General features: G+C 45.4%; 3 protein-coding genes across 3 annotated transcripts; 2 read left to right on the top strand and 1 right to left on the bottom strand.

The window, feature by feature from the left end:
- Positions 1–71: 71 nt before the first annotated feature.
- LOC146222222 (uncharacterized) lies at positions 72–2,686 on the top strand. Its single transcript, XM_084691813.1, has 3 exons — positions 72–427; positions 1,045–1,356; positions 1,539–2,686. The coding sequence occupies exons 1-3, from the start codon at positions 299–301 to the stop codon at positions 1,665–1,667; spliced, it is 570 nt and encodes a 189-aa protein (XP_084547939.1). The 5' UTR covers positions 72–298; the 3' UTR covers positions 1,668–2,686.
- A 201-nt stretch (positions 2,687–2,887) lies between these two features.
- Positions 2,888–9,194, top strand: LOC146222221 (uncharacterized). Its single transcript, XM_084691894.1, is given in 9 exon segments — positions 2,888–3,010; positions 4,092–4,201; positions 4,434–4,518; positions 4,895–5,090; positions 5,192–5,894; positions 5,897–6,311; positions 6,546–7,378; positions 7,815–8,012; positions 8,278–9,194. Coding segments are annotated over 9 exon segments (2,883 nt in total). The 5' UTR covers positions 2,888–2,918; the 3' UTR covers positions 8,529–9,194.
- A 3,277-nt stretch (positions 9,195–12,471) lies between these two features.
- On the bottom strand, positions 12,472–15,019 carry LOC146222220 (butyrophilin subfamily 1 member A1-like). The gene is made up of 3 exons (XM_084692130.1): positions 15,013–15,019; positions 12,854–13,210; positions 12,472–12,755 (listed from the first exon to the last, which is right to left on the bottom strand). The coding sequence occupies exons 1-3, from the start codon at positions 15,017–15,019 to the stop codon at positions 12,472–12,474; spliced, it is 648 nt and encodes a 215-aa protein (XP_084548256.1).
- Between the last annotated feature and the right edge of the window lie 7,170 nt (positions 15,020–22,189).

The raw sequence follows: 22,189 nt of genomic DNA, 5'->3' as shown, positions 1-22,189 counted from the left end.
TATTTTCAGTATTAAGCCATGGGTGGGTCTGTTGTTGACGTTGGGAACATCTACGTCACTGAAAAACGCCCCTGTTGCTTAAGGAACCAATTAAATTCCATAGCCTATACATAGTTGCATGCGCTTAAACAACGAAACAAACATTTAATCAATGACAGTGAAATGTAAGTACTAGGGCTAATTAAAATTGCGGACTGAAATTCATATTTTTGTCTGACGTTTTACCTCCGCCTTTGAATCAAAATATTTCGACTGGTCCCGTCGTAACTCACCGCAAACCGCCTGAGCTCGACCACAAATGGCCGGGCAAGAGCAGATAACAGTAGACCAGTTAGACATGCCAGCACCCGGCAAGTCGCAAACCGGGAGGGCAGTGGCTTTGGCTCGGCTGCTGCACCAGGACTGTTCACAACTTTTGGACCTCTATGTAAGTATTTTGTATGAATATATACGCATAACAGGTGTGCGGTTAAACATAGGCTACAAGAACATAGCATCGACCGCTCGAGTAACTTGTCTAATAGCTGTTAGTTTAGGCCTTTTGATCCATGGTTTACTTGGCGCTGCACTGAATGTGCACATAACTCTCAGAGATATGTGGTTTGGAGACAGACTTTGTGTACAGTACACGCCCAACAAGTTTAAATTCATGGAATCCATAAAATACCAAATCCACTTTGCAATGCGACTGGTCACGGATTCTCTGACCATGGAGAGATGCTGCAGTGCATAATTGAATCAACCTTTAGAACCTCATCTATCTATACCCTCCCCCCCTTGCACGAGGACCCACTCTAAAGGATTGAGTGCAGTTTTGTAGCATTAGGAGTAGTCCTTAATAATATATTTCCTTGATAGACTATCATTGGGTTGGTTTCGGTTACAGAAGTAAGTATATACTGTAGCGAAGTTCAATTAGATAATATTAGTCACTAGAATGTGTTTTCACTTTCCACTGTATGAGTATACAATAAATGGTTTATCGATCGTTTTTGCCTCTTCAATTGCCCCTCCGCCCCCATCCCCCCCCTCCCAACCTTTCAGAGGGAAAAGGAGAGCTTCTCGTCGGACCACACCCTAGGGGGGGACCGTATTGTGTCGCTCTCCTCGTTCTCCACGGACCTCAGCTCAGACGAGCAGGTGCTGCTGATCCACTCGGCCCTGCGGCAGTGCCTGGGCCTGCTCGAGTGTGTCATCCTGCGAGAGGAGGAGGAGATGGGCCAGATGGAGGGCGAGTATGAGACCGTGAGGAAGAATGTGCGGGCCAGGCTGGAACACCTCCTCTACAGCACCCGGACGATCCTGCAGACGGAGGAAGGGACTGTCGATGTCACACCGGACCATCAGTGCAACGAGGTAGTGTGCAATGAATTATTCACAGTATCATACCCTGCCTTAGACAATGCAGCAGCGTGAGAGATATTAAATTCAGGTAGCTACGACGTTTTATTCCTCTCAACATATTGATTTCCAGAGCTCCTGAGAAAGTAACCAGCATGAATAACCACAGGCAATACTTGTTTACTCTTCTCTCCTAGGAGGTGGATGGTATAGTGGGGCCATTTGCAGCAAAAATGTGGACCTATCGAGTATTTCTGGAGCTTATTCACTGGGCTGATTCTGCTTGTCAGGCCCTGCACGTCTTGCACACAGAGGCTGAGGGGTAGCAAGAGATCTAGAACCCTATAAATTTAACAATGAAATCTAACAGCAAACTGTCTTCAGCTCTAACACAGCCAGCTTCATGTTGCAGGTATAATCCACATGTAAACATACCCTAGATAATATGTGATATAGGCCTTGAATTCTGTGACATGGTACAGGAGTACCATGTCAACCCACCCCCCACCCCCCCCACAGAAACTAAGCCTCTTTTACCAAATCAACCAGCGTTCTCACCAGGCACTGGTATTTCCCTACAGTATGTTACAATATCCCTTGAAGTTAATTGGTGGAGTAAAAATTCTTTCAGCAAAGGGTTGTGTAGACGTTGTTGCAGATTCGTAATGTCATGTTTTGTAGTAATTTTGTGTTATTGTCTCTCCACCTTAGTGTAAACCATGTATTGATTGGTTGAAACATTGTCATTGAACACTGCTGTTATTATCACTCCATTCACATTGCTAGAAGTATGCCAAATAATATTTCATGTTACTCGACTGATGAACTGTGATTACATAACTGCAGCTAAACATTTAGCCAGGCATATTCAACTACAGTGCTGCTTATCAATTAATTCGAACAAAAACCTGGGGATATTTTTGCAGTTTGTTTTAATGTACAGTAACCGACTTGGTCTTTTAAGTTTGTCATTTTTTTGGGCGAGGCAAAATCCAAAGACTGTGATAAATCCACCTACCGCTTGTTGTTATACTTAATGTTATGTGCACACTGTGATCTACTAGATACTTGAAATGCTGCTACATAGTTTTAACATGTCGACTGTTACATTGTATCTAATATTGCACTGTAGCAAACTGAATGTGTTTGTTACGTCTTGTGCATCAGCTGTGCATCGTTTGTAGTTGAAACACTAACTTGATATACTGATATTGTATGGATGCAATAGTTGTTTTTTACTTTGAATGTTCTCTGATTTTATTTGCTGTACTGTGAATATCAATCAGTATCACCTATAAATTATTTTGATTTTCACTGCTGATTAAACTGAGGTGTCTCCACACAAGTGCTTTACTATCATTTTTGGATAACAAAAAGGTAGCTTTATCCATCCATGGACTCCAATTTAGCATGTTCCAGATGTTTGTGTCAAATGCTTTTCTGCCTTCTGGTGGGCCATATCAATCGCGTTCTTTATAAATAGCAATATACCCCATTTTATCATAAACTAAAATCCAGCATAAATGCACATGCGCGTTGAGTTCTATACCGGAGATAGAGGTAGGGAAGCTGTCCTAATGGCGGAGAACGTACGGTCGCCTTTTGACTACCGGGAGCCACCGACCCTCGACAGCGACGGCGATGGGAGCAAACCGCCGCCGCCCCGGGGGTAAGAAATACATCACCTGAAGGCCTACAGTTGTCTATTTATTATTTACCGGTGTATAAAAAAACAACTAACACTGTACGCACTGATGAGCGTGGTGCACGTTTGTTTAGTTACCAGGCTTCAATCCGCGTGTGCGAATTTAACGTTAGAAAATGGAAAAGTGATTTTTTTTCCTTTAGGACCTCTCAGTTAGGATTTTGCCAGCTAAGATCAGCTGTCCCTCTCCAGTGACCGTTAATAAGTAGTAGGCTTGGGATCTTTGTTTTGGAAGGAAGCCAGTGTAAGTGCGCTGTCTGTTATTTAATTAGCTAGCTAGCTAGCCATCTTCGCATTGCTAGCTGGCTAACTGCTACAGTAGGTAGTTGCAGTAAGTCATTGATCAGGTTAGCCAGGGCTATCTAGAGAAGTTGGCTAGCTGGTTATCATTGTTTAGTGATTCCATCGGGTTTTGTCAGTGAAAGTCTATTAGGCCTATATCCAGATGTGGTGTTTGATATTTTCACTGCCATTTAACAATGCTATTAATGCAGAAGAAAATGCACATTGTGGCCGTTGTGACAAGAGCTACAGTATCTGAAAACTATAGTGGATGAGGGATGTACGGACTAGACCAATACAGCAGGGTTCCCGATGAGATGCTAATGCTATATTAGTGGGTACAGTAAGGGTGCGATCAACAAAATGTAACCTAAAGTCTTGAATATTTGGAAAAAGAACATGTATATAAATGGCCTGTGATAATAAAACAATCATGTATATAGCCACCACTGTGGCCTATTTAACTAGGTCCACAATATGGTTTCCTTTAATTCAGTCTCCGATTGTAGGTATTAATTGCATGAATGTGTCTGACATATTATCTCCATATGTGCAGTAGAGATAAATTGAGCAAAAAACACATTTGCTAAAGCCATGCAGTTAAAACACAATTTAGCGTCAAGTATTAAATACAGTGGGGAAAACGAGCCCTAGGCATCTTTCTCCCTAAAAAGTGAATACGAATTTGACCTTTTCCTGTTAATATCTGCGGTGCTCTAAATGTTGTCTTTCATTAAACAACCGCCCTGGTGTGGCTCTGCAGGCGGGTGTGTGGGAGAAAACGGAAGGGTACGCCAGTGAAGGTGTGTGACCGGGCTTATGTGACAGAGGATGAGGAGGAGGAGAGTCTGTCGGAACACAGCTATAGCCCCGGTACTGGAAACACACACAATGATTTGAGTCTTTATCATCCTCCATCGTGCCCCACGCAGTATAACAGCCATTCGCCAACCATTCCCGCTCCTGACTGCAATTCAAACTTGACTGTTCCAAACCCTCCATCATTCTTTCTACTGTAGCATGTAGCATTTTAATCATGTGTGGAATGTGTGACCATACCCTGATGTGTGTGTGTGTGTTTGTGTGTGTGTGTGATCTCTCGTAGGTGATGGACAGTACCCAGAAGGAGCTGAGGACCGGCTGCCTCCGCCAGGCAGCCCCTACTACCTCGCAGACCCCTCCCAGATCTGGTGAGCGAGAGGAACGACATCGCCCTCCCCCAAGACCCGTGGGTCTTGCACTCCAAAATAAAGGACGTGTTTAGTAGCAGACGCGTTAATGCACCCGGAACTATGATCACAATTATGCTGAAAGCATCACTGTCAGAGTGCGAGGGGTCGAGGGGGCTTGCCATCATGTTACTCTCTGCTGCTCTTCTCACTGTTGCTCTATATAGTTCTCTCTCTCTCTCTCTCTCTCTCTCTCTCTCTCTCTCTCTCTCTCTCTCTCTCGGAACGATCCTAACGTATTTGTGACACGGATTTAGGTCTGTTTTGGGGTCGTTGGTCTTTGCTAGAGGCTTGGATGTTGAATATAATGGCTGATGGTGATGTGTGTCTGGTCCAGTGTGTCGGAGCTGGGGGAGGAAGGGGCCAGCGGGGTGCGCGGCTCCGTGCTCTTCCATCCTCCGCCCAACTGCAGGATCCGAGAGGTGCACTGCGGGAGCCAGGTGCGCCTGGTCGTCATAGCGATCCGCGACATCGCCAAGGGGGAGGAGATCACGGTGGACTACAGCCTGACGGACTGGGGCGAGAACGCCATGGTGACGATCCACCCTTAAGATTGCTTTTTGTCTTTTTTGGTGTTGTTGTTGACGAGGCCGTTTGTGACGCGTGTTCTTTTCTGCCGCCCGCGTCTTCACAGGAGGAAGAGGCGGGCCCGCATCCACTCTCCCTCTCAGTCTCCGACTACCTCACCCCCTCCTGGTCCCTCTCTCCCTCCTCCTCTCCGCTCACCCACTCGGAGCCCAGCGACTCCGACCGCGAGGAGGACGAGGAGGAGGAGGAGGACGACGACGACGACGACGACGAAGAGGAGGAGCTGGAGGAGATGAGGGGGCGCATGCACCTCCGCCGCCGCAAGAAACGCAAGCTGGCCACCGCCGTCCCCGCCAAGAAGAAGAGCCCAGCGAACCCCAGAGGCCCCGGGCGCCCCTGCTCGTCCTTCACCCGCCCGGCCCCCGCCGCCGCCCCCCCCGTCGCCGCCTCCCGGCCCCAACCCGCCGCCGCCGTCGCCCCCGCCACCCTGGCCCCGCCCACCACCAACATCAACAACAACATCAACATCAACATCGGCAGCTCCAACGCCGCCACGGTGAGCCGGCGGCAGCACTGCCCCTACTGCGGCCGCCACTACCGCTCCCTGGCCCGCCACCTGGAGAAGCACCACGCCAACCAGCCGGAGGTCCGGGCGGCCATGGAGCTGGCGCACCTCCACACGCACGCCTCCGCCTCGGCTCATCCGCACCCCTCCTCCTCCTCCGCCGCCGCCGCCCCCGCCGCCAACCACGGCCACTCCTTCGCCGCGCCCCAGCCCTCCTCCTCCTCGGCCCCACCCCCCGCCCCTCCCCCCTCTTCTCCCGGGAGAGGGACTCGCCGGCCACTCGCGCCGGCGCCGTCTCCTTCTCGCTGTCGCTCTCCCCGCCTTCGGCCGTTCCGGCCGCCGCCTCCAAGAAAGGCGCCGGCCCGCCGGCGCCCAAGCGAGCCGCCTCCTCCTCCGCCGCCGCCGCAGTAGCGGCGCCGAGGGTGAAGAGCCCTTCCCCCCCGCCCCCGCCCAGGAGAGGCCGCAGGATGAAGAAGGAGAAGGAGGAGCAGCTGCCGCCGCCGCCGCCGCCACAGCAGAAAGAGGAGGAGAAGGAAGAGATGGCTCCTCCTCCGACCCCCGACCCTGAAGTGGAAGCGGACGAGGAGGAGCTGGAGCTGAGCGGAGGAGAGGTGGAGGAGGGCGAGGAGATTCCCGAGGACAAGAATGGAGAGATGGCGAGGTACGGGGGAAATACGGTTTTTACCAATACAGATTGAATATTGCAACACAGTTCGATTGTAACATGTACAAGTATTGTTTATATTTTCTTAATGTGAAATAGCCATCTGGATAAAAGCTTTTAAAGGTTTTACCAGAACTGTCTTGTACCTTTTTCTGGTTGAGTAGACTCAATGTTTGAGGAGTCCATGATGATTTGGAGGCCTAACCTGCCTTCCTGTCTTTTCTCCCCCAGCTCCCACCGACACCACATGCCCCCGCTCCTCTCCTCCCTCTCCTGCCTGGTTCTCTACCTCCGCCGGCAGCAGCACTCCTCCTTCCTGTCCCTGACCCGCTCCTCCAGCTCGGCCGAGGCCTGGCGCCTCCTCTGCCACTCCAGCCTGGCGCTCCTCATCCTCTACAACCGCCACCGCGAGTGCGAGGTAGCCAAGCTCACCATCCAGGACTACCGCAAGCGCGCCACCCCCCAGACCTCCGGCTCCGGCCAGGCCAACTCCTCCGGCAGCGGCCCCCCCACAGGCCTGGAGGTGCACCTCTCCCCCTTCGAGCGCCAGGTGCTCTGCCACCTCCCGCGCGCCGGCGTCCTGGGCAAGCGCGGCCGCATCCAGCCCCTCATCCTCCCCCCGCACTGCGAGCCCTGCCTGGACCTCCTCCTCCACACCAGTCCCAACGTGGGCGTGGACCCCCACAGCCCCTACATCTTCTCCCGGCCCTACCACTCCCCCGCCACGCCCCTGCGCGGCACCGACATGCTGCGCAACATGGCGCGGGCCAGCGGCGCCAAGAACCCCACGGCGCTGACCCAGACGCGGGCGCGCCGCCAGGTGGCCATCCTCACCCAGCTGCTGCTCCTGGAGGAGGGCGAGGGCCAGGGCCCGCCGGGGGGCGCCGCCGCCAAGCGCCTGGAGGACTTCCTGCAGGCCGAGTACCACGTGACGCAGACCTGCGCCACGATTGGCCGCGACCCGGCGCTGATGGGGCGCGTGGGCAGGGTGGTGCTGTACGGGGAGAGGGAGGGCGTGCTGTTCAGAGGGATGAGCCTGCAGCACATCTGTCTGGAGCTGGATGGTGAGGGAGCGCTTAGCTTAACGTTCACTTGAGGGAACGTGCAATGCGTAGGTAATAGGTAATACGGGCGTCAGATGGCTGAGCGGTGAGGGAGTCGGGCTAGTAATCAGAAGGTTGCCGGATCGATTCCCCGCTGTGCCAAATGACGTTGTGTCCTTGGGCAAGGCACTTCACCCTACTTGACTTGGGGGGAATGACCCTGTACTTACTGTAAGTCGCTCTGGATAAGAGCGTCTGCTAAATGACTAAATGTAATATGGTCTGGCGCTAGTCTGGACTGTTGAGTTCGTCCGTGAGGTTTGTGACTGTGGAAGGGATTCAAATGGAGGATTATGCGTAGGATAATGTGTGTTTTATGTCATGTTCTTTAGGATGTGAAGCCCTATGTGCTCTCTCTCCTTCCTCTTCTCATCTCTCTTTCAACTCTGTCTTCCAGTGATGTCCGGCAACTCTGCCGACTCCTTCTCGGACGAGTCCGAGGGGGAGGCCGAGAAAGAGGTGAAGGAGAAGGCGGAGGTGGTGAAGAAGAAGGGGCCGGGCCGCCCCCCCCGGAAGAGGAGAGGCCCTCCTCCCTCGTCTGTCAACCCTTCACTACCAGGAGCCCATAAGAGGAGGAGCGTCCAGCCCAAGTCAGGTACAATCAGCACTTCTTCTGCACTTTAGACATTTTGGTTAAGTATCCACGGGAATACATTAATATAATCATTTTGCCTGTTGTTTGACTACGGTGTAGGGCATGAAACCATATTATACTAGCCTGAAAGAATGTTGATATTTATGCAGTCAAAGTGGCATTCGTCCTGTCAATCAGGGTGGTACGTCCATATGCGTTCTTTTGCTTCAGAAATGGTTAGATTTGTGTCATCCATCCATACGTCCGCTGCGCCGTGTGTTCTCAGGGAAGCGCGGCGTGCTGAAGCGCCCCTGGTCGGAGGCGGAGCGCGTGGCCGTGGAGACGCACCTGAACAGGAACATCGTGGAGCTGCGCGTCCCGGCCAAGGCCGACTGCGAGCGCTGCCTGCAGCTCTGCCCCCTGCTGGTCAGCAACCAGCGGGACTGGAGAGCCATCAAGTTCTACTGCCACAACCGCATTCAGCTGCTGAAGAAGCAGGGCAGGAGGGAGAGTGCTGGACAGGGGGGCGCTGCCTGATGGAGAGCCAGGCAGAGAGACTGGGGGGGGGGGGGGAAGGGGAACTGGAATGGGAAAGGGTCAGGAATCAACGACATGAAAGACCCACATCTACAGTATCCAGATCAGACCCAGTGCTGGACCTTGGGGGAGATGTGGACTTTCTCTGAAAGGACTTATTCCGTTAATTTATCAGACACAAATGCAGTATCGTGCAGTTATGTAGTGGAGGGAAATTCAGTTGAAGTGTTTGTAGGCTTTGGAAAACCCTGGTGCTTTGTGTTAGGCCACTTTGTCCCATGTTTAGAATCAATCGAAACTTTCTTAAGCGATCGGGAAGAGAAGGTTAGTGAGGGAGTGAAGATGAGCGTCGACCTCGACCTTAAAGATGAAGACCAAATGTCAGTGTTTTACGTGGCTGTGTGTACAAAGATAGGAGACCCTAAACATCCCTGTAGTGTTAGCCCGGGTGTCATTTAGTGACACACCTTTTGAACTGTACAGTTTCTGTGTTGGATATTGATAACTGACTGGCGTGTTACCCTAACCATCACTGTCATGGCTGACTGTATTCAAGTGTATTGACCGAAGTATTCAGGCCATGACTCCCTGTGAACTGATTCACACACATACCTCTGTACCATGGTTGTAGTCAAACTAGTATGAAATAAGGCACGCATACTTGAACTTGTTTCTTTTTTATTATTATTCTTTTACAAACAACATATGGTCTTATTGGTTACATTGTACATACTTACTAATCAGCTTTGACATTTTAAACAAAATAGTGGTTATAAAGTTGATATTGTGCTATTGGTGTACATATTGTAAATAGTACTTATTAAAGTGTACAACATTTTGAAGGGTTTTCTTAAACAGGAAAGTTAAATGGTTGTAACTCCCAAAAACAACTGTAGCTTAATCAAAACACAAAAGATTGTACCAAAATAAATGTTTCCTGGCAAATATTTAGTAAAACAATAACTATTGAATTTGACTGACAGGTAATAAGCAAAACAATCAAGCTCGAATGAACATTAACAATGTTGCAGTATATACTGAAATGTTTTTTTTCCAAGTTGAAACAGTGTTGAGTAGCCAATTCCATAACAATATTACTTTTGGCTAAACAACTTTTTCCTTATTACGTAGGGATATCATATTTGAATAATGAGTCGGCTCATTTGTTCATGTGGAGTGTGGAACCAACACTGATTCGAACTGACAGTTACTCTGTATACTGCTAGATTTCTTTTTTTATCATTTGAAATGAATAAAAAGCAACTACCCACACCTCAAAAAACATCCTAGCATGGCTACTGGTTGAGAAGGCATTCATGGTCTGTGTTGCCCGCAGAAGGAATTTGATTTTCAGTTGTTTATTATGAAACATACTCTACAACCCACATCTACTGCAATGGCCAGAAACTCACCCCTCTCTACTTTTCTACTCCTCACCGTCTCCTGACCACACCTTTTTGGGATTAAGATCACCAAGTCAAGTGTTGGCTGTAGTAATGTGGAGCTAGCTGCCATTGGACTGTAGAGCAGGGGAAATGTGTGCTCCGTTTAACCTACTTTTGGCTTTTAGCATACTTGGTACTTTAAGGGTATTGAGATGTTTCTTTAGAAACATTTGAATCATTTCATGTCACTTGGACAAGTTTGGATGAGAATTGAGCTAATACATGTAGAGAAGAACTGTGTAATAGGACCTCGGCTCTTGATAGTGTCTGTTTAGTGTCATCCTGGTAATTGATTAGACATGTTTGTCAGACACATTCTGGCTTTTAGAAGGATCATCTGAACATGACGTACCAATGGACCCTGTCTGTGTGCATAGCTAAACACTGCCTGTCATTGTCTCAGACACATAAATGACAAGATCAGCTGTACAGTTTTTACAAATCAGAATCAGAATCTCGTTTATTTTGGCATGTATCCAATTCAAATGGCGTTGGTTTTAAAAGGGGGGAATCCTCAGTTTCAAGCTCTACGTCTTGCTCAGTTTTAGATTTGGTTTCAGGTGGAACATCTAACTGTTTTGAGTGTATTCCATCAGGACTATACTCAGTGTCCTGTACAGCCTAGGGGCCTGTAGGTATGTCTGTTATCGTTAATGGGGCAATGTCACGTTTACCTGGGTTAAAAAGTTGAAAAACTTTCTAAGTTTTAGATTTGGTTTCAGGTGGAACATGTAACTGTTTTGAGGGTATTCCATCAGGACTATTCTCAGTCTCCTTTCCAACCTTGGGGCCTGTAGGTATGTCTGTTATTGTTAATGGGGCAATGTCACCTTTACCTGGGTTGAAAAGTGGAAAAACCTTCTCAGTTTCAGGTGGAACATCTAACTCTTTTGAGCGATTCCATCAGGACTATTCTCAGTCTCCGGCCCAGCCTTGGGATCTTTAGGTATGACCATAATCTTTAATGGCGCTTTCTCATCTCTACACCCTTCACTGACAAGATCACCTGAACAGTGTTGATCCATTTCAGATGGCGTTGGTTTTAAAAGGGGGGAAGCCTCAGTTTCAAGCCCTACATCTTGCTCAGTTTTACATTTGGTTTCAGGTGGAACATCTATTATCTTTAAAGGAACTAAGTCACCTTTACCTGGGTTGAAAAGTGGAAACACCTTCTCTGAAAACTTAGTAGCTAAAGTGGCAATAACTTTCTGATCTTTGACATCGTAAAAGGAGACCTCTCCTTTGTCATAGTCCAAATACACCCCGAGGATTTCAGGTCTCTGTGTGACACAACATATAGTGCTCGTCTCTGCATGAACTTTAAGCCCTTTCCCTTTCTCTGAAGACAGGAACCAAAAGCCAGCTGATGGGGTGAATGGTACATCATGACCTTGCTGCTTGACAGTCTCACTTGCCAGTCCAACCCACCAGGATTCTTTGAGGTTCACATTGTTGGCTCCCAACCCTACTTCCCAGTATGCACACCCAGAAAAGAAGCCCGGTTCTCCCAGTATAAAGGTGCGTTGACTGAACCACTCCTCCTCACTAGACAGTACATCATTACTGTCCCTCACTATTTTACCATCCTTAGAAACTCTCAGATGACAAGGCGCTGTGCTCCTATCTAATGTGATGTCCACTGTTGAATACAAACACAAATATTATCTTAGCAAAATCAAGTCATAATCACCTTCAGATTAATGGAAATGTCAATATTTTAAAATGATTACCTCCATGTTTCTTCAAATGATCCAGAGCTGCACAGTTTGTAGTGTGTTCAGTGTCTACAGTGACTGTAGGAATAGCTGCTTCGTTAGATTTGTTGGAACTTGTGAGTGAAAGTTGGAAAATGTTATGATTCTGCAAATGTGGACTGATCTTCATGAAAGAGATGGAGATATTGCCTACCTGTAGTTAAAATGGTTTGTCCATCTAAAAAGGATAGAAACGTTGCATTTAACTGGTGCATAGATTATGTGAGCAAAATCTAACCATGATCAGTATCAAATGAAATAAAAATATATATTTTGATATAATTATCTGCATGTTTGTCCACCTCATCCAGATCTGTCCCTCTTACAATACCTTTAATCATATCTACAATGAGATGACAAAATAGAATCTTATTTGGTTTGCACATAAGGTGGACAACTATGTAACTAACTATATTGTTTTGTGAATGTTAGAAATGTGATCATAATATCCTGATCATCAGCGCTAGTGAAAATTAATCTGATACCTATTGGAATATAAAACATTGTACAAATACACATCAGTAAAAAGTAAAACATTTCACCTGTGTTGTTGATGTACAGCAGTACTCCTATGGCAGTGAGTATTGACAAAACTAAGAGGATGATGAATGCAGTCTTCCAACCTCCAGATGGGAATTCTTTAGCTGAGGTGAACAAGTTTTTTAAACTGAAAAAGTACTCACGCAAACACACTAAATGTTAGTATCAATACTTTGTAAACAACTCTTGATTCCCAAGTTTCTCCTATGTACCTGGTATGCTTTTCAGATCCACTCTCCCCTCCCACTTCTCCTCTGGAGACAGACTCAGAGAGCAGGAGACCCATGGTGAGCTGGAGACGAGCCAGCTGTGGACCCCCACCAGAGCCTGGTCATCCCTGCTGTAGCTCAGGCTCTGAGGGGCCAGAGACTGCTGCTCATCTGACCACTGCAGCCTGGGCTGGGGATGCCAACCACGAGACTCACAGCTCACGTTGACAGAGCCAGATGTTGTCCGCACCACAGAGAGGAGAGGGGGAGTCCCCATTGCTGACAAGCACACAGAGAGCGAGTTAGAGAGAGAACATATGTAAAAACAGGGGGTCAGTCAAAGCCAAAGGGAAGACTGTAAATATATTTGAACTCACCAGTTACATTAAGGCGAACTTTCACTCTGAAATAGCCTGCACTTTGTCCAATATAGCATGTATACTCTCCTTCATCCTTTAGAGTTACATTAGTCAGCTTTAGGGTCAAATCCCCCTCCCTTAGCCCCTCTGATCTTAGGTTCTGGTGTCCAAAGGTTGTCCGACCCATATACTCTGCTTGGACTGGGGATTTCTGGATCTTCTTGTCTCTGTAAAGTAGGACTGGGTTGTCAAAGGTCTGGTACCATCGTACTTCCATGTCCTCTGCATTTGTGGCTGGGGTGACCCAGCAAGGTAGACTGGCATCATGACCCAGCCTGGCCGAGATTCCATCTTTGGGGACCAAAAGCGTGATTGCTGACAGAACAAAAAGGGACATAAGTAATGAATTTACTAACAGCTCTTTGTCAGGGTTTTATCAATATAATTATTAGAAAATGTTTCCTCATTATCGTCGGCGTGGTACACTAGGCTATATGACACTTTCACCAACAAGCCTCTTGACGCACCTGTTGTGATTGGATAGATTGTTTAAATCAGTGTTTCTCAACTGCTGCGATCGCTACCCAAAAATTGAACGTACAATTTTTATGAAGGTGCCGAACTTCCGATGGTACGCTAGCAGTCTCGAGTTTTACAGAGTTAGGTGCCACGGTGTTGTATTTAATAGACAAGGGAGCGAGACTAGAAATGGTAGCAACTCACCGGCAGCAGATATCCACAGAGTAGGATGAATAGCAGCAAATGCATACGACTTCATATCAGAAATGTAAGCTGTAAAAATGATTAAATACTTTTGTAAACCAAATATAGGCAAAGCAAAGGCAACGCTGAGTGGCATGGTTTATTTTCACTTTTCTTTTAGTTTGTTCAGTAGGCCTATATACAAATTCGAATAATGTATTATATTTGAGAAACGCGTAGGCTCAGTTTGATACATTGAACAATTCCAAAACGTTCTTCAAAAGTAGGCCGAATATAAAGCTGTCAATTTAGCCTAAGGGTGCAAAATCTTACCTGAGCTCGAGAAACAATGCGCTGATAGAGAGAGAGAGACACAGAGAGAGAGAGGGAGAGACAGAGAGAGAGAGACAGAGAGAGACAGACAGAGACAGACAGAGAGAGAGAATATTTAGAGTGACATCAAAAAGGGTGTCCTCTTAAGGGGAGACATTTGAAATTAAAAATTGGAAATATGTTCCCAGATTCGAAATTCCCGGATGAAGAACTAAGTACAGAAACGAACACAAACGACACCGAATGTAGATAACGTTGAGTTGTAGATAACGATAGAGTTGTAGGCTAATCTGTTATCGAAACAAGCCTTACCCCGAGCTGGTTAAATTACGTTGATTTCTACGCACAGCCTGCTGAGAGACAAGCCCGCAAAGACCGTCTGCAAAGTGCAAATCCGAAAAGCAGTAGGCCTGCTCCAAAAAACTGCTATCTTGCTGTTTACAACACTTAACTCGGTGTAGCTGGATGTAAAACGCGGAAAATAGATTTGTATCTTTAAGACCAAATATTCAAAAGAGTAACGATTTCTATCTTCGAAACCCGTTTTTCAAAAGCACAGAAAACAAAAGACTTATCCTATGAGCAGTAGAAAGTTGGCGAAGACATTGATGCATATGGAGCAGACCAGCGGCTCTCTCCTGGGCCTGTAATTGGACCACAGGCCAAACAGTGGAGATGCCAGCATCTGGCCCAAACTGTAGGATGCCACCACCCAGCCCAGGAAACTGGCGTTGGCGGTGCTGTCGATCTGGGCATGGGAGAAGATGCCATTTTACTGAATTTAAACATTCCGCCCAATGGTGGTCCAAAACTTATCTGCCGTGAAGTCACCCGTTGGTAGGTTTCAAGATACAAATAAAAACAAGTGCAGGAGTCTTATGCTTGTCCAGATATTTCAGCATATACTATGGGGTTTGGATTGAAGATCAACAATGAAAAACGTCCTTTACGCAAAATGTTTAACTTCTTTTCAGGTCAAATACTGCAATGTCCCAGTGTTTTCTCTGCGTTTCCCTGTCCCCTCGTGTTCCTTGTCAGTCTCCCTGTTTGTATGTTGTGAGCTTGTCTGTCTTTCTCTTTCCCCCTGGTCGTCAGCATCACCAACAAACCTGCTCCTTGTTGCCATCTGCCCACCCACCCACCTTCCATTTCCTCAACTACACTGCAGCTTAACAACCCCGGTTCTTCATCAACTCCTCGCCTGATCGTTTGCTTCAGAATAGTGATAGTTATACGCTTTGGACGAGCATTATTAACTCTTCCCAATTTAGGCCTAAGTTTACTAATGGTTTGCTCTTGTGCTCAACTTCATTCTTTGCCTGTCTGTCGGCCTGCTACCTCGACCCCCCTACACTATTTAGCTTCACTCTTCTACTACGTGTTGTTCATTTAATTTTATATTCATTCAACTGTCATAATCTCCTCTAACTCTCCTGTGTCTGTGTTTAGCATCTGGGTTCATTCTGGACAACCTAACAATACTTGCATCTTCTTCCAATACTTCATACATCAAATACTTATGTGTTCATTTAGGCAATGCGTTTATCTCTATCACTAAAGAATAGTTTAAAACCCTACGTGCTCACTAGGTGCAATCGTCTTCTCATCTCTCTTTCAACACGTCTGTCTTCCAGTGATGTCCTGCAACTCTGCAGACTCGGACGACTCTGAGGGCCGCATGTGGTGGTATTTCTATCATTAAAAGTCTGGGGTCAGAAGAATTTGTCTTTATCTGTTCATTCTTGCAGCAAGGAGGAGCCGTTTTAAAACAGTATCAAATCTAAAACAGTATCAAAAATGATGTCTGGTGGGGCAGGACTCACTGAAAATGTCATGATCTGAGCATTCTTTTAAACAGTAGTTCCAGACAGTTACATAATTAGTTCAATAGTTCATGTCTATTAAAAGAAGAACTCTCCAATAAACAAGAAAGTAAAAAAAGGAAACAGGTTGCAAAACTTAAATACAGATGTTCAATATTAAAAACATAGCTTGAGACAAGAAAGAAGAACTTGTGTTGAAGAATCCCTGGAGTATGGGGAAAACAACTAGGGTCAAACAGTCAAATCTGTTAGACGTTTGTCAGCAAATGGAAACTTAAGCAAAACTGTCTTAGGCCAAAAGGTTATGCTAGCTTTACAGAAGTTAAAACCCAGCAATATTTTGTTCTAGGCCAAAGAATATTACAGACATCTTGAAGAATAGTAATTTTCTTCAATCACCCCCCCCCCCCCCTCGTCTGTCAACCCTTCACTACCAGGAGCCCTCAAGAGGAGGAGCGTCCAGCCCTAGTCAGGTACAGTCTGCACATCTGCACTTTGGACTCTTTGGTTAAGTATCCACGGGAAGACGTTAACATAATAATTTTGCCTGTTGTTTGACCTACGGACTTAAGGAAACTGTACAGTTTCTGTGTTGGATATTGATAACTGACTGGCGTGTTACCCTGTAACCATCACCGTCATGGCTGACTGTATTCAGGTGTATTGATTGAAGTATTCAGACCATGACGCCCTGTGAACTGATTCACACTCATACCTCTGTACCATGGTTGTGGTCAAACTAGTAAGAAATAAGGCAAGCATACTTGAACTGGTTTCTTTTTTCATTATTATTCTTTTACAAACAACGTATGGTCTTATTGGTTACAATACTTACTAATCAGCTTTGACATTAAAACAGAATAACGGTTATAAAGTTGATATTGTGCTATAATACCACAATCGTATTAATGTACAACAATTTGAAGGGCAACAATTTGAAGTTAAATGGTTGTAACACCTAAAAATAACTACCTTAATCAAAACACAAAAGATTGTACCAAAATAAATATTCCCCAGCAAATATTTAGTAAAACAAGGACTATTGAATTTGACTGACAGGTAAGAAGCAAAACAATCAAGCTTTAATCTACATTAACAATGTTGCAGTTACTGAAAGATGTTTTTTCAAGTCAAAACCAGTGTTGAGTAGCAGATTCTGTAACAATTTTACTCTTTGCCAATCAACTTTTTCCTTATTAAGTAGGGATATCATATTTGAATAACCAAGTGTTGGCTGTAGTAATGTGGAGCTAGCTGCCATTGGACTGTAGAGCAGGGGAAATGTGTGCTCCGTTTAACCTACTTTTGGCTTTTAGCATACTTGGTACTTTAAGGGTATTGAGATGTTTCTTTAGAAACATTTGAATCATTTCATGTCACTTGGACAAGTTTGGATGAGAATTGAGCTAATACATGTAGAGAAGAACTGTGTAATAGGACCTCGGCTCTTGATAGTGTCTGTTTAGTGTCATCCTGGTAATTGATTAGACATGTTTGTCAGACACATTCTGGCTTTTAGAAGGATCATCTGAACATGACGTACCAATGGACCCTGTCTGTGTGCATAGCTAAACACTGCCTGTCATTGTCTCAGACACATAAATGACAAGATCAGCTGTACAGTTTTTACAAATCAGAATCAGAATCTCCTTTATTTTGGCATGTATCCAATTCAAATGGCGTTGGTTTTAAAAGGGGGGAATCCTCAGTTTCAAGCTCTACGTCTTGCTCAGTTTTAGATTTGGTTTCAGGTGGAACATCTAACTGTTTTGAGTGTATTCCATCAGGACTATACTCAGTGTCCTGTCCAGCCTAGGGGCCTGTAGGTATGTCTGTTATCGTTAATGGGGCAATGTCACGTTTACCTGGGTTAAAAAGTTGAAAAACTTTCTAAGTTTTAGATTTGGTTTCAGGTGGAACATGTAACTGTTTTGAGGGTATTCCATCAGGACTATTCTCAGTCTCCTTTCCAACCTTGGGGCCTGTAGGTATGTCTGTTATTGTTAATGGGGCAATGTCACCTTTACCTGGGTTGAAAAGTGGAAAAACCTTCTCAGTTTCAGGTGGAACATCTTACTCTTTTGAGTGTATTCCATCAGGACTATTCTCAGTCTCCGGCCCAGCCTTGGGATCTTTAGGTATGACCATAATCTTTAATGGCGCTTTCTCATCTCTACACTCTTCACTGACAAGATCACCTGAACAGTTTTGATCCATTTCAGATGGCGTTGGTTTTAAAAGGGGGGAAGCCTCAGTTTCAAGCCCTACATCTTGCTCAGTTTTACATTTGGTTTCAGGTGGAACATCTATTATCTTTAAAGGGGCTAAGTCACCTTTACCTGGGTTGAAAAGTGGAAACACCTTCTCTGAAAACTTAGTAGCTAAAGTGGCAATACGTTTCTGATCTTTGACATCGTAAAAGGAGACCTCTCCTTTGTCATAGTCCAAATACACCCCGAGGATTTCAGGTCTCTGTGTGACAAAACATATAGTGCTTGTCTCTGCATGAACTTTAAGCCCTTTCCCTTTCTCTGAAGACAGGAACCAAAAGCCAGCTGATAGGGTGAATGGTACATCATGACCTTGCTGCTTGACAGTCTCACTTGCCAGTCCAACCCACCAGGATTCTTTGAGGTCCCCATTTTTGGTTCCCAACCCTACTTCCCAGTATGCACACCCAGAAAAGAAGCCCGGTTCTCCCAGTATAAAGGTGCGTTGACTGAACCACTCCTCCTCACTAGACAGTACATCATTACTGTCCCTCACTATTTTACCATCCTTAGAAACTCTCAGATGAGGAGGCGCTGTGCTCATATCTAATGTGATGTCCACTGTTGAATACAAACACAAATATTATCTTAGCAAAATCAAGTCATAATCACCTTCAGATTAATGGAAATGTCAATATTTTAAAATGATTACCTCCATGTTTCTTCAAATGATCCAGAGCTGCACAGTTTGTAGTGTGTTCAGTGTCTACAGTGACTGTAGGAATAGCTGCTTCGTTAGATTTGTTGGAACTTGTGAGTGAAAGTTGGAAAATGTTATGATTCTGCAAATGTGGACTGATCTTCATGAAAGAGATGGAGATATTGCCTACCTGTAATTAAAATGGTTTGTCCATCTAAAAAGGATAGAAACGTTGCATTTAACTGGTGCATAGATTATGTGAGCAAAATCTAACCATGATCAGTATCAAATGAAATTAATTACAAATATTAAGATATAATTACCTGCATGTTTGTCCACCTCATCCAGATCTGTCCCTCTTACAATACCTTTAATCATATCTACAATGAGATGACAAAATAGAATCTTATTTGGTTTGCACATAAGGTGGACAACTATGTAACTAACTATACTGTTTTGTGAATGTTAGAAATGTGATCATAATATCCTGATCATCAGCGTTAGTGAAAATTAATCTGATACCTATTGGAATATAAAACATTGTACAAATACACATCAGTAAAAAGTAAAACATTTCACCTGTGTTGTTGATGTACAGCAGTACTCCTATGGCAGTGAGTATCGACAAAACTAAGAGGATGATGAATGCAGTCTTCCAACCTCCAGATGGGAATTCTTTAGCTGAGGTGAACAAGTTTTTTAAACTGAAAAAGTACTCACGCAAACACACTAAATGTTAGTATCAATACTTTGTAAACAACTCTTGATTCCCAAGTTTCTCCTATGTACCTGGTATGCTTTTCAGATCCACTCTCCCCTCCCACTTCTCCTCTGGAGACAGACTCAGAGAGCAGGAGACCCATGGTGAGCTGGAGACGAGCCAGCTGTGGACCCCCACCAGAGCCTGGTCATCCCTGCTGTAGCTCAGGCTCTGAGGGGCCAGAGACTGCTGCTCATCTGACCACTGCAGCCTGGGCTGGGGATGCCAACCACGAGACTCACAGCTCACGTTGACAGAGCCAGATGTTGTCCGCACCACAGAGAGGAGAGGGGGAGTCCCCATTGCTGACAAGCACACAGAGAGCGAGTTAGAGAGAGAACATATGTAAAAACAGGGGGTCAGTCAAAGCCAAAGGGAAGACTGTAAATATATTTGAACTCACCAGTTACATTAAGGCGAACTTTCACTCTGAAATAGCCTGCACTTTGTCCAATATAGCATGTATACTCTCCTTCATCCTTTAGAGTTACATTAGTCAGCTTTAGGGTCAAATCCCCCTCCCTTAGCCCCTCTGATCTTAGGTTCTGGTGTCCAAAGGTTGTCCGACCCACATACTCTGCTTGGACTGGGGATTTCTGGATCTTCTTGTCTCTGTAAAGTAGGACTGGGTTGTCAAAGGTCTGGTACCATCGTACTTCCATGTCCTCTGCATTTGTGGCTGGGGTGACCCAGCAAGGTAGACTGGCATCATGACCCAGCCTGGCCGAGATTCCATCTTTGGGGACCAAAAGCGTGATTGCTGACAGAACAAAAAGGGACATAAGTAATGAATTTACTAACAGCTCTTTGTCAGGGTTTTATCAATATTATTATTAGAAAATGTTTCCTCATTATCGTCGGCGTGGTACACTAGGCTATATGACACTTTCACCAACAAGCCTCTTGACGCACCTGTTGTGATTGGATAGATTGTTTAAATCAGTGTTTCTCAACTGCTGCGATCGCTACCCAAAAATTGAACGTACAATTTTTATGAAGGTGCCGAACTTCCGATGGTACGCTAGCAGTCTCGAGTTTTACAGAGTTAGGTGCCACGGTGTTGTATTTAATAGACAAGGGAGCGAGACTAGAAATGGTAGCAACTCACCGGCAGCAGATATCCACAGAGTAGGATGAATAGCAGCAAATGCATACGACTTCATATCAGAAATGTAAGCTGTAAAAATGATTAAATACTTTTGTAAACCAAATATAGGCAAAGCAAAGGCAACGCTGAGTGGCATGGTTTATTTTCACTTTTCTTTTAGTTTGTTCAGTAGGCCTATATACAAATTCGAATAATGTATTATATTTGAGAAACGCGTAGGCTCAGTTTGATACATTGAACAATTCCAAAACGTTCTTCAAAAGTAGGCCGAATATAAAGCTGTCAATTTAGCCTAAGGGTGCAAAATCTTACCTGAGCTCGAGAAACAATGCGCTGATAGAGAGAGAGAGACACAGAGAGAGAGAGGGAGAGACAGAGAGAGAGAGACAGAGAGAGACAGACAGAGACAGACAGAGAGAGAGAATATTTAGAGTGACATCAAAAAGGGTGTCCTCTTAAGGGGAGACATTTGAAATTAAAAATTGGAAATATGTTCCCAGATTCGAAATCCCCGGATGAAGAACTAAGTACAGAAACGAACACAAACGACACCGAATGTAGATAACGTTGAGTTGTAGATAACGATAGAGTTGTAGGCTAATCTGTTATCGAAACAAGCCTTACCCCGAGCTGGTTAAATTACGTTGATTTCTACGCACAGCCTGCTGAGAGACAAGCCCGCAAAGACCGTCTGCAAAGTGCAAATCCGAAAAGCAGTAGGCCTGCTCCAAAAAACTGCTATCTTGCTGTTTACAACACTTAACTCGGTGTAGCTGGATGTAAAACGCGGAAAATAGATTTGTATCTTTAAGACCAAATATTCAAAAGAGTAACGATTTCTATCTTCGAAACCCGTTTTTCAAAAGCACAGAAAACAAAAGACTTATCCTATGAGCAGTAGAAAGTTGGCGAAGACATTGATGCATATGGAGCAGACCAGCGGCTCTCTCCTGGGCCTGTAATTGGACCACAGGCCAAACAGTGGAGATGCCAGCATCTGGCCCAAACTGTAGGATGCCACCACCCAGCCCAGGAAACTGGCGTTGGCGGTGCTGTCGATCTGGGCATGGGAGAAGATGCCATTTTACTGAATTTAAACATTCCGCCCAATGGTGGTCCAAAACTTATCTGCCGTGAAGTCACCCGTTGGTAGGTTTCAAGATACAAATAAAAACAAGTGCAGGAGTCTTATGCTTGTCCAGATATTTCAGCATATACTATGGGGTTTGGATTGAAGATCAACAATGAAAAACGTCCTTTACGCAAAATGTTTAACTTCTTTTCAGGTCAAATACTGCAATGTCCCAGTGTTTTCTCTGCGTTTCCCTGTCCCCTCGTGTTCCTTGTCAGTCTCCCTGTTTGTATGTTGTGAGCTTGTCTGTCTTTCTCTTTCCCCCTGGTCGTCAGCATCACCAACAAACCTGCTCCTTGTTGCCATCTGCCCACCCACCCACCTTCCATTTCCTCAACTACACTGCAGCTTAACAACCCCGGTTCTTCATCAACTCCTCGCCTGATCGTTTGCTTCAGAATAGTGATAGTTATACGCTTTGGACGAGCATTATTAACTCTTCCCAATTTAGGCCTAAGTTTACTAATGGTTTGCTCTTGTGCTCAACTTCATTCTTTGCCTGTCTGTCGGCCTGCTACCTCGACCCCCCTACACTATTTAGCTTCACTCTTCTACTACGTGTTGTTCATTTAATTTCATATTCATT

Source organism: Hypomesus nipponensis, chromosome 25, assembly GCF_054491055.1.
Source record: "Hypomesus nipponensis isolate SF chromosome 25, ASM5449105v1, whole genome shotgun sequence".
In the NCBI taxonomy this organism is placed as follows: Eukaryota; Metazoa; Chordata; class Actinopteri; order Osmeriformes; family Osmeridae; genus Hypomesus; species Hypomesus nipponensis.
The sequence above is the reverse complement of the archived record's forward strand: the minus strand, read 5'-3'. Positions and strand labels throughout refer to the sequence as shown.